The following is a 13,324-nucleotide window of genomic DNA, read 5'->3' as shown; positions in this document are numbered from 1 at the left end:
GGGAGGCCAGCTGCAGACTGATTTGATCCAAACTTCTCTTTGCACCATTATATGCATATAAAACACTACAAGTCTGTATAAAACTACAAGCAGTTCTTGTACATCAGAAGGTATATGCAGGAATGGGGTGAGCAAATCCTACCAAAATAACTATTTCCTTTTTTGTGTGTATGTGAGTACAAACAGCATTTTGTTTTGTTTCTTTTTTTTCTTTTTCTAAGAAAAAAACCCAATATCATAAATTGCAGAATCTATACAAAAATATAAAATAAATTTGGGTAGCAGTTTCTAAAGAGCCATGTAAATGCAACATTTAAAGAGGAATCATTAATACCTCTAAAAAGGCTGGATTGCTAAGTCAACCTAGACAGTGCTAAAATGCCAAAAAGGTACTGCAGTTATCTAAATAATATTTTAACCTCTTGCAATAAAACTTATAGAAAAAATAGACAAATATGCACATGCAATTTACAGCTTTTTCCCAACATAATCCTTGTGCTTAGCTTTTACATTTTTTGTCGAACATATTTATGCTTGAAAATATGCATTTTCTTCCTATATTAGGATTTCAGGTCTCCCTTGAGGAACCACTTTCAGAAATACATTAAAAGTGGTCATACGTGAATGAAGGCACTCCAACTCTGCTTGAAGCAAAAAAAAGTATGATCCTTTAAAAAAAAAAAAAAGACAAGCAAAGACGCATGCACAGTGATGTGTGTATTTGCGTGCGTGCATATTTGTGTGTGTCTATGTGTTTCTTGGTAGGCTTGGAAGGAGAGGGGGCCTTGTGAAAATACTACCAAGGGTTTATACTGGTGCGTTTAAAAAGTTGCTATCGATCTATGACCCAACAAGCACCTCCATAATGTGATCCAGTTCTGTAAGGTCCATCTTGAAAGGCTGATTGGGGGTTACTGGCTGGGTACTGTAGGGTGCCAGAGTTTTGAGGAGGTCATCTGCGGAGACAGGAGCCATTTTTGAGGCAGCCCCTGTAGAGGATGTGCAAGGGTCAAAATCATACATAGACGTATCAATGTCTGCAAAGAGAATATCATCCAGGGTCAAGTCTGTAAGAAAACCTGTAGAAGTTGTGATCTCAAAATTGCCAGGTAATGAATCCATGAGTTTAGGCTCACTCATTCTGTTCTCCTGTATACCCTCAGGCTTTTGAATGCTGGATTCACTGGAATTCTCCTTAGAGTTATCTGGTGCAGTTGTATCTGCTGCTGCTGCTGTAGTTACTACTGCCTCAGCGGAGGTAGGTGTTGGACAGAGTTCCTCAATTTCATCCAAGGCTGAGGAGAAGCTGTCCTTTACTGGTTGGATCGTTGGAGGTGGTAATTTTGGAGGACCATCTAGTGAGATAGTCTGAGAAGTGCAAAAAGTGTCATCCTCAAGCAGAGAGGCAGGGGTGAGGCAAGACTCCAGTGGTGTAGGGCTTGCTAAGTCAGTGGGGTGGACTGGCGGAGAGGCCAGATGGCTAAAGGCAGGCTGAGCTTCTCGAAAGTTGTCTCCAAGAGGATCTGTAGGCTGTGATGGGGTGAGGAACATAGGCCTCAAGCTGCCTTCCTGTTTGAGCTCCTCTTGGATCCGCCTCAACATGTTGTTGATTAAAACGGTCTTTTGCAGGCTTGGCTCTGTTAAGGGCCTGTGGTTATAAAGTTTCATAAGGGAAATGTTGAAGATAGTCTGGCGCTGTAAGGTGTAAGACACCTTAGATGGACCATCGGTAGGAGACACCACTTTGCCTTCCAGCCCATCTTCATGCTCATCAAACTTCCGTTTTCCTCCTTTCCCCAACATATATCTGAAAAAGAAGAAGAGAAATATTGACTAGGATAGCACTCTCCACCGAAATTGTAGGCACTCTAGTTCAGTCTATTCCAACCTGAAGCCTTTGACATGTGTTAGATATTTTTCGCTTCAGCTGTAGTCCCAACATATTGGAGAAAACCAGATATAGGAAGTTGGTTCACAATCATCTTAAGAAGACACAAAGAAAACAAATCCAAGTATTGTCAATCTATTTATCTTGCCTTCAAAAAAAGGCTATTTAATCTACCCTGTCAATTGCAACCAAATAGCGAACTGGAAACTGAACCACGGTTGTAATCTCACAAAAACTGGTTGATGATAGAGATAGATACAAAAGCATCATATTATTAACAGAGTAGCAGTAATTCTGCACATTGTTATCTCGGACCAATCCTAAGACTTTATATTCCAATTCATCAGGACTCTTATTCTAACTCATAGCACATTTTTTTTTAAAAAGGATCACATGGTCAGAAATGGGTAACTCACCCTGCATTTCAGATCCCTTTGCTACCAAGCAATTTAACAAAAGCAGATCTTTTTCCTGAAAGCCTGCCAAGCAGGAAGAAATAGGAATATATGAGAGGTAGGTATGTAGAGAAGAAGGTGTAAATGGGATGTCAAAGAAAAACAAAATGTATAACTGCTTCCTTTTTTGGCTTTAGTATGAAGATTCATTATTTTTTTTAAATTTAAATTAGAGTTTAAACTTGGCTTTTGAATGATGTATTGAGGGGCTGCACTCCAAAAACCACAGAAAGGGCCATAGACTTGGTTTCCTATGAAGATTACTTCCTAACCCGGAAGACTTGGTTTCCTATGAAGATTACTTCCTAACTTGGTTAGAAAGTAAAATAGACTTGGTTTCCTATGAAGATTACTTCCTAACCCGGCTAATAATTGTCCTCTTTAAATTAAATAACATTAAACATTAAAGTAGCTATTTAGCAACATGTTTTGAAGGTGGCAATCAATATTTTCAAGGGCTACTTATAACTTTAGGGCTCCTTCTCTACCATTTGCTTTAGCTTCTCCTTCCTTAGCACATCCTCCCTGTCCCCAATAAATTACCTTCAAGGGCTAAGTAGAAAAGACACACCCATCCAGGAGGTCAGTAAAAATAATAGCAATAACAATAGCACTTAGACCAGGGGTGTCAAACTGCCGGCCCACGGGCCGGATGCGTCATGCCGAAACCGCACCCACCCCATTGTCGGCAATGGAAAAAAAGTCGCGATACGTCGTGACACGTCACGTGACGCTGCGAGTTTGACACCCGACTTAGACTTATATACTGCTTCACAGCCCTCTCTAAACGGTTTACAGAGTCAGCATATCACCCCCAACAATCTGGGTCCCCATTTTACCAACCTCGGAAGGATGGAAGGCTGAGTCAGCCTTGAGCTGGTGAGGATCGAACTCCTGGCAGTGAGCCGAATTAGTCTGCAATACTGCATTCTAACCTCTATGTGCCACCACAGCTTTAATACAATGGCACTCGTAACTATTGTATCAGTTAGTGATGTCAATGTATTCATAAATAATTGCTAATTAAAAACCACACCCCTGTGACCCTCGCAAGAACAGAAATGCTCAAGAAGTTCAAATCCTGAAATGCAAAATGAAACATGAGAGTCCATCTGAATTGGTGGTTTTCTTGAATATCACACAAGAGCAAGAGCAGGAAATGCCTTTCACATTATGGCCACATGTCAGAGCCAGCTACAGTGTGAGTGTAAAATAGCCTTGAAGGTTCCAGGCCTGGCCCATTTCTGTATTCCTCCCATCAGTCTTTAACAAATTGCTCATGTAAAGTGAAGGAATTTTCCAGCTCTGAAAGTTAGAGAGAGAATGCTGGGCTGAACCTGGTTTCTATTAAGACAGCTGGAGTTTTTCTGTGGTGATTATGGAATGGGGTTTCTTTTTCTAGCCTGGTTCTGCTAAAACTGCCTATCAATGTCCCATGATATCGAAAGAGTCCCTATGCCCCTCCCTAGCCTCAGGATGACAAATACTGGGGAAACTGGCAAGGATGTCCCCTGAAACAATAGGCACCTCAAAAACAATCCATGTGAACATCCATCACTGAATTAATTCTAAACTATTAGTGGACATGCAGGTTACAACACTAGGAGTTACCTGGGGATTTTAGGTTCTTCATGTTCTTTTGTATATAGCACACAAAAAGAGGACTATGTTGTAGTCTCTTAAAAGCTTACAGGGACAGGTCTGCTTTGTACCACAACACCCATAACCAGCAGGTGTTTAATAGTAAGTTTATAACAAATACACAATGCCTAACAACTTAAAAGGCTGTTGAGTCCTTGGTATTCTCTGAGTTTGGTCGTTTTTGTGCATACATTTCATCATCCAGCTAGGAAACGTTTTCAGTGCTGGAACTGGGGCTAACACCCCAGAACCAATGAAAGAATCCATAGCAGCAGTACCATGTAACATACCCAATCTAATCAAAAACAGTAAGATCTTAATACCCAGTAAGATCTTAATACCCAGAATCATAGACCTTCTCCTGCTTCACTATCTTCTTTCAGTTTGATATGCAGATATATCAATAAATCAGAGGAACACCTATGAGATCAGTATTCTTATCTTAGGACAACAGTAGTAGAGATATGCAACAAGTCTCTTGAAACTATAATACTCCACACATACAACCCAAAGCATGCATCCAGTATGTAGATGACACTTTTGTCATATTAAAAAAGAAACAACTAGAAAAGATACAGGAACAATCATCATATTCAAAGGAATAACATTCATGGGAAAGAAGAAAACACCACCACACTACACTTCCTGGATATCCTCATCAGCAGAGGAAATGGTGGCAAATTAGAAACACAAAATCTATCATACAACCACCCACCCTGACCAAGTGGTCCACCTCAAAAATGCTAGCAGTGACAATGTTTCCTAGCCAGGTAATAAGCATCTTCATGAAAACAATCAAGCTCAGAAAGCATCAAGAATATCACAGTTCAACCCTGTGCTACAGACATTCTTTTCTATTGGAACTTAAAAGGCATACAACATGCATGATTCTGAATTACTTGCCTACCTGCCTAGCTGAACCCTGAGTTGCTTTCCCATCTCAAATACAGCTGCCTACTTCATATGTGGTGGAATGTTTCTTAAGCTCCAACTATCACAGCTAGAACCCCTGGGCTGTGAAGTTTTTTTTTTAAAAAAACTATCTCAACTGAATAAGGTACCTCAACCTTGGAACTGCAGCTGTAAAAATTCTCTCTGGAATTATTCCAACGCAGAAAATACAAGCACGCACAAAGCATTCCTTCAACTGCACACACCCGCACGTAGAATAGAAATGAAAATAATTATGAAATTGCGAACCTGATAGCATATAAGAAATACAAAAGGCATATTGCAAGTAGAGGGGGAAATAATAAGGATATTGTAACTCAACTGTAATATTTTTAGTACTATTAATTTTGTTGAGACTGTCTATAGGCTTCTTTTCCATTAAAAACTCTTCACAAAGCAATTTATAAATTAAACATGCAAAAAGCTGAGTCAGTGCAATTGAAACAACAAATAAAAAATAACATCCATTCCAAAGATCTGGGGCTCTAGGTGTTGAACATATTTTACTACTCTTATGGTGGATATAAAAAAAACCTCAAGATTCTAATTCTATCATTTAAGCAAATTCATACAACATGATATTCCTACAATCTTCTTAATATTTCTAGAAATCAAAAATAGTGTCAGTTATAGATTTGGACTGGCTTGTCCATGCTCTGTTCACTCAGTAGAGTAATAACAAGCTTCACAGAGTAGAGAACCAAAAATCTACTTTATAAACCTAAGGCATTTTAGACTAGGACAGCATTAAGATATTACAGTACAGTACAAACCTGTGGGGACCCCTTTACCTTCATTAAAGAAGGTAAAGGGGTCCCTACAGGTTTTACCCTGCTACCCTGACTTTAAGGGGCTCTGCTCATTTCCATTTCTTAAGCCAAAGAGCCAGCATTGTGGCCAGCAGGACATCACTTTGCAACACAGAGCATACAGCAAAACATGGAACGCTATTGCCTTTCTATATGTTTTTATTAGAAATAATATTCCAATTTTACTCTGGGGCTAGATGTGCTCAAAGTAGTTCAGGGTGCAATTGATCTACATTATAAATTTCTATTCTACCTGAACAAATCAGATCCTGCCATGCATGACCAGTTAAAGATGTTGGATGTTATGTATCATTGGTACCAAGTTCTCATCGAGTCAATGATTGGAATTTCTGCCATCCTGTTCTGCAAAGAACTTATAACTAAGAAGCAACTGCATTATTGAAAAATATCATAGGTCTCCTGCAGAACGTTGTGTAAATAAATATATGAGGGTATAATAAATAAGGCATCAGTGCGCATTTAGCATGATGGCACAGAAAATGTTTTTGAGTTCCATAACTTTCTGCTACCTACCCAAAACTTAATCAAATTCTTATTTAGGTCGCAAAATGAACCACAATGTCAATAATTAAATAATTAATTAAATACTTGTTATGCCCAAAATGTTTGTTTTCCTTTTCTTTCCCAAAGTATTCAACTACTGCTTCCTTTGTTTGTTTCCTGAATATTCAACATCAGGACCATGCTTTAAAGCTGGAGCTGCTTTGCCACTAGCTTTTTGCAAAAGTTGGAGTTCATTCTTGGAGAAAAAGCAAAGTGCATGAAGTTGTCTTTCCTCACACATTAGAAATGCTATTTATAAGGAGTGAATAGAGCGACTAAAGATAAGATGCTGGGCCCACAATCAAAATTCACTTGAGTCAGAAAAGAAGTGTGGTAAAATAAGGGCACTTTCTTGTTTTAAAAGAGGACAAGGGTTTTCTTATAATTTACTCCCTTGTCTCTTCACAGGATCATAGTAAATCAGGATCCTATACAAATAACAGTATGAGTTTAAAAACAGGCTCAGCCAACTAGCAAAAACAATTGATATTGAATTTGGTAAACTGACAGATTGTCAGACTAAAAATGTTTTTCATCAACTAGTAAAACAAGGAGGAGGAACAACTCAACCTCATGGGACAATTAATTATGTAATGCAATCATAACCACTGAAATGGTCCTTTCTTTTATCCCTATGGAAAGTCTGGTTCTGGGAGGCATTTATGGGCTTAATTGTTGTTTATCTGTAAGGATTTTCTCCTGCCCTCCTCTGAGGTTTCTGAGTGAGGCAGAGCCACATCTGATAATTATGGTGCAGAATTTGGACCACATATCAATCATCAGAGGAGAGATGATACAGGAGGAGAATGCATCTATTTCCCTCTTTTAAATGCACAAAAAAGGTCTGATTCCAATGTCTGTTCTTCTAATACCCAAGGATAGTTTTGGGGGAAAGAACTCAATAGTAGGAGAGAGAAAACATCTGTAGGGGAGGGGGGGGGAGAAGAGCCTGAAAAATAGCCTGTGAGGGGGGAAAAGGACTTGACACTCTGTGGGCACCAGAAGACCACAAGAACCAATATAGCATAATGCCTGGTGAAGACCCTCCTCTGACAGATGGGTAAGAATCCTGAGGAAGCAACTCAAGGAAACTTTTAGTGAGACAATCGTAAAAGGGAGGCACAATTTATTTGGGGAGGGAGAAAACAATGTTGCATCTAAACTTTGGCTGAAATATGTATAGGTCAGAAAGTAAAAATGCAGCTATGGTGCAAGGTTCTATACAGAATTTGGAGGAAAACCTGGATGGATCTTTCTGGCACATTACATATAATCAACTTCATTCATGTGAACATCACATGAGGTTCATATGTATGCATCTTTTTGCCTTTTATGTCAGTATCCATGCAAAAATACACAAAGATTACACAACTTTACCTATTAAATATCAGTAATTCCAAAATTGAATTACTGAATCTTTGGACTTAATCCCTGAATATGCCAACCTATATGCTAATATACTACTTGAGGGAAGTAGATTTATTCTCAATTTTGCAATTGTTCTTGTTGGTTTGTTTAATCTTTCCTGAGGCAGAAACATGGAGAGAATACTCAGATTTAAAGGAAGATGTTTTAAATAAAGGAATAACATCTTTGGAAGATACATATGTAGATAAGAACACTATCAAAAATACTATAAAGTCTTCTCTTGTAACATTGTGAACTAAAAACTTACATATTTATAATGGCGTAAGTACCACTTCATGGAGTTGACTGGCCTATATACAGTTCCTTGGTCAGGAAAGTCAAGAGAGGAATTAAAAATTCAGATTACAGCAATTACATCATAATTAAAAGCTTAATGTTTAAAAAATAATGTCTGTGGCCTTTTATTCTGAGAAGGTCCTATATATCTTTAAGTATTTTCTAATTAGAAGAAACAAAGCGCACTGTGGCACCCGAACAACCAACAAATTTATTGTACCATAGATTTTTGTGGGCTCATGTCCACTGCTTTAGATGCAATTAATAGACTGCTTTTCAAATTCTATTACAATTAATTCACAAAACAGTCAGACAAATTCTCTACAGGAAGAAAAAGGTTGCTGTGGACTATATTAAGAATAAGAAAACTGCAATACTATTAGGTTTACTGACTTCATGAGAACATACTTTATCACATGCATAATTAGAATGAGGTTTACATCTTTCCCATTTAGCGAAAAAAAATAAATCTGGAGTGTTAATGCAAAGACAATCTGAAAACTGCTTTTAGCCAATGATGTCATGGAATGTGCCTTTAAAAAAAAAACTTCTTTCCTGCCTTTATGGTGAATCAAAATGTGGCAGATTTAACAGTGGCCTCTAATGTATGATTTATTCCTTCCTTCCTTGTTCTAATAGCAAGAGATGCTCCCTTCCCCCAATGGCACACTTCTTCCTTTGGCTTCAAATGGGTGTACTGACAGCAAAAAGTACAAAGCACACAGATACTAAGAAACGATGCTGATCCTTGTTATTTTATACTGGGGTGAAAAAATGGGTAAGCTGGCAGGAAATTTTTAAAACATTCTGATGCGAATTTAAATGCTTGATGACAACAACTTGCATTTCTTGACAATGGTACAGTACGAACATTACACCACTACATAATATTGGGAGTGACACTGAATATATACTAGTGGAAGGTTAAGGGAGTGACTTCTCATCCACACATTCTCTCACAAAAAAAGTCTCTTTTGAAATGCCACCAGCTTTTCCTACAGAATCCCCTCATGCAACAGCCGCAAATCCCAATGAAGCATTTTCAAGAGCTGCAGCATGGAACAGCTGGATAGACTGGAGATAGTCAGTTTTCTGTGAGTTCACCTTAGCTATTGCTCTGATTTTTCACATTTAATAGATTATGTAGATTGTTTCATCATTAGAAAAATAAATATTTACAAAAGTAAACAATTTCTACATAGCCATTAAAGTAGATACTCCTAATGCCATATGAATATACAGCCAATGCAGGTAGCTTTATAATGGCAGCTCTGCCCTAATTTTTAATTGAGCTGGTTTTTAAATAGGACATAAAAAGTGCAGTACACAGTAGTTAAGAGTTATTATATTCCTCCTACTACTCCCTCCCTTTCTTTCTCTTGGAAGTTTTGATGGAAAGGAATAATGCCCTTCCAGTTTACAAGGCTATTTGCTTTTAACTATCTGTTTTTATTAAAATAAAAAGATACCATGCTGAAAATTATTCCTATATCACATCTGAGACAAAATAAAATAAAAAATCTTATGCTTTTTGACATACAGACAATTACAGTCACTGCAACTCCAAATGTTGCTTATAGAATTATATAGAAATAAGATACGGAGGTATCCAGAAAACACACTGAACAGGGAAATCTTAATTAATACTCGTCTGAATTGTCCCCACTGCAAAAGGCCCTTTTGGGAAATTAGTCAAAGCATATCTAATTATCTTTTAGCAAAAATATTCCTTTAAATTCCTTTTCAATCCAAAGAACTACCCCAAGTCTCAAAACTTTGGGCTTATCTTAAGGGATTTCTCCACTTCTTTTTTCTCTGAACAGCAGAACTTCTGTTTCCTATGCTATAATCACATCCTGATTTTAAAAGCTGTCACTCCATTTAAGTTTGTTAAAAGTTCTTTCATCTAAGTTGTGTTATTCCTATTGTCACATAGGGCAACTGTTCCTTCCTCTCCCTGTAGCATGTCTCCAGAGTGACTACTACTATCCATGTACAGTAGTTTTCTTGGCAAGAAAATTTGTTTGCTTCTTTTTTTAAAATTTATATTCCTGGAATTCTGGTAGTCTCCTACTCAAGAACTAACCAGGTCTGATCCTTTTTAGATTCCAAGCCCAGATGAGATTGTCAGGTGCAGCCAGCTGTTAAGATCCCTTCCAAATATTACAGGGTTAATTTGAGATACTCATAGTTAATTTGAGATATACATAGGGGGTGGTAAAAGAAGAAAATGAATTAGAAGGAATCTGAGAAGTACTGCTCCATGAAGCAGAACCATTAAAAATTTAAATGAAATTTGCTAAAAATAAAGAACAAATAAGCTAGTCTTGAGTAAAGTCATATTACATTTATAATAAAGGAGTGTACTGTAGAAAAAGAAATGCAGCATAATCTCATGATGCTCCAAAATTATTTATGGAGGAAAAAGTAAATATTGATAAATACTGAACTGTATGAAAAGCTGGTTTTTAATGTTTTTACACAAGGAAGATTTTTTTTTAAAAAAATGTTTCTTTTGCAGTGAATTTAAATTCAGAATAGTGGTCCATTTGTGAACACAATTACATGAGAAATTCCCTATTAGTGCAACATCTTGACAGAGAGGAAATGGGATTGAAAAGCAACCAAAAACCTTCCAACAATTAAATACATTTTTGTCTTATTTCAGTCGGAATGGAGGGTGTGATGGGCACCCTAGTTAGAGCATCAAACGTCAGCAAGAAATATTTCACAGAGGAAGAGAAAAAGATGTAGTTAATGGCCTGACTTTCCCAGCATGCCAAGCCATAGTGTAGCAACTCTGAGGAAGCAACAGAGCAGAGTTACTTCCTTACTTTACATTCAGATATGGTATGTGGGGAGCAACGATTCAATCTACTGAAGGATCTTACCAGGTACAGCAAAATATCAAATTGTGCTAAGGATTTCCCAAATTTTGCTGGGAAGAAGTCGCAAATAAATATTTGTAGACTCTCCATTTTGAGGAATTTAAAGCAAATTATAAATTGGTCCGTCCTACTTGAGCCACATGGCCCAAAATTTAATTTCCTGACGTCTCCAGCAAGGAGAAGCTGAATATTTTGCCAGTTTCTTTTTTTTAACTGGCCCGCCTTTATACCTATGAGGCCCTATGAACTGCTTTCTGATTCATCCATCACATTCCTGCCATCCTTCTTCCTTGACTGGCTGAGCAGGAACTGGCATAAACATTTTTTAACCCTTCTGACTTCCTGTTTCTTTTTTATTGCAGCATTTCTGGCAAGACTGTTCTTCCTTTCCAACTCAACATTTTTCTCTGGACTTGCCCCCTGGAAAAAAAGTAAACTATTAGCTGGCTGAGTTGCTGTCTCTGCTTTCTGTTTCTATTTCTCAGAAAAAAGAAACCAATTTTACACCAACTCCTTCCTCCTGCCTTTCTGCCTTCTCTTTTAAGTGACCCAGGGAAAACAGAAAACAAGTTATTACAAGTGCCAGATAGCTCGATTTCTGATACTGATCTCATTCACAAGACACCCAAGCTAGTTTGAGTGGTTTTTTTTATTTGATGGAGGTTTCACTTGTAACAGTGGGTCAATCTCAATTAAACAGCCCGGTTTTTCTATTTTGAACCATTATTTCCTAATGTGGTAGTTTTCCTAGCTTGATTTTATGTTTATGTCCCACATTATGTTTATGTCCCACATTATTTGGAAGTAATTCCAGAAAACATTATTACATTGATGAATTCATCCCATTAAAGTTCCATACATTTAAGGATACAAAACCACCCTATCAAGTTTGGCAAGAGATTTTGAAAATGCAAAATGGTCATTAAACTGCTTAAAATATATCAAATGAGGTCAGATTAAATTCTCAGGTATAATTTTTCACTATTAAAAAATAGGAAAAAGAAAAAAAAATGAAAAAAAATCTTAAACTGGGCCTTTATGGAACCTATAGTTTAGGAGCAACAACTTGTCCTGTTATTTCTTGACTGGCATCTTCAGATATTTGAATAAAAAGGACAGTACAAATAGTTACTTCAAAAAGGACAGTCCTAACTCTAATGAAAAAATATATAGCAATTTTAAATTTCTATAAACAAAGCAATTAAATCTCCGTCAGAACACCAAATACCTATTCAGTTTGCAACACACCTGGAGGGCACTAGCTGAAGCAGGCTTTAGTTTGCAGCCAACCAGGAACAAGGCAATAAATAGTAAAATAAGGGTTAAAACCAGTATTCACTCCCCCAAACCCTTTTTTTTAACAATCTTTATATGTCTATGTAGAAATAAATCCCATTAAATTGAATGGAACCTAATCCCAAGTAGGTGAATATAGGACTGTAACCAGAAATACTGCCACATTTTAATCATCACTAGAAAACAGGTATTAGAGCTCAAAAAGATGCAAAAGAGAAAAAAAAATCACAGAAAAATTCACATGATTCAGGAGCTGGAGGAGTTCCCTTATAAAAGAAACACTACAGTACCTTGGATTTTACTTTTTTAAGGAAAGAGCCATGTCAGAAAACAGGAGACAAGTTGGAGGTACATAGAATCATGCACAATAAATAAACGTAAAATTTGAATACAAAATAACAGTTATCCCATTGAATTTCATAACCTTTTCTCATTCTATCGTGTTGCTACCCATTGGTAAAATTTATCCCATGTTTTAAAATAGATTGAGTCTTCTTCCTCTTTCATTTCTAAAGTTAATCTGTCCATTTTCTTTTTGTGATTTTTAACAATAAGTAACTATAACTAATAAGTAATATATTAATGTGTTAAAGTTATTTGATTAATTAGTAATATAATTAGTAATATTATATTGTTATTGTTATCTTATACTAATTATCATGAGAGAGAGAGAGAGAGAGAGAGAGAGAGAGAGAGAGAGAGAGAGAACTTTCTCTTTCTTTCAGTGTGAGAATGTAACGGTATTGAGAAACAAGGCAAAGAGATGCTGCCTGGGGAATGGTCAGATAAGGGAGGGCACAGCCTGCAGTTGCATAATGGGTTGAGGAAGGTCCTTCCCCAACTTCTCAGCTGTAAAGGAGCTCCCTTTTGGACTTGCAAGATTATATTAATGGAGCCATAAAATAAAGTAGAATTAGTTCATCTAGTCCTATCTTCTATCTGGCATACCTGGGGAATTTAGGTCATCCCTTAAAACTGACTGGGGGGGAGATTCAGACTGATAAAGGGAAGAAAGCGCAGCATCTCTTTCTCTCATCTATCGTATTTTTATGCTGCCCTTATTACTTTATAAGTAACTCAAGGTGGCAAACGTGTAATACTCTTTTCTCCTATTTTCCCCACAACAAC

The 13,324-nt window shown here is 37.1% G+C and overlaps 1 protein-coding gene across 1 annotated transcript in view; it reads right to left on the bottom strand.

Annotated features, from left to right (window-relative positions):
• Positions 1 to 265: 265 nt before the first annotated feature.
• Positions 266 to 13,324, bottom strand: part of SERTAD2 (SERTA domain containing 2) — a 35,178-nt gene continuing 22,119 nt past the window's right edge. The window contains exon 2 of the mRNA XM_015812268.1: positions 266 to 1,807. Coding sequence (XP_015667754.1) covers positions 841 to 1,803 — 963 coding nt within the window. The 5' untranslated portion in view covers positions 1,804 to 1,807 and the 3' untranslated portion in view covers positions 266 to 840. The remainder of the gene's footprint in view (positions 1,808 to 13,324) is intronic.

Source organism: Protobothrops mucrosquamatus, unplaced genomic scaffold, assembly GCF_001527695.2.
Source record: "Protobothrops mucrosquamatus isolate PMUCROS unplaced genomic scaffold, P.Mucros_1.0 scaffold_60, whole genome shotgun sequence".
In the NCBI taxonomy this organism is placed as follows: Eukaryota; Metazoa; Chordata; class Lepidosauria; order Squamata; family Viperidae; genus Protobothrops; species Protobothrops mucrosquamatus.
This window is presented reverse-complemented; position numbering and strand designations above follow the sequence as displayed.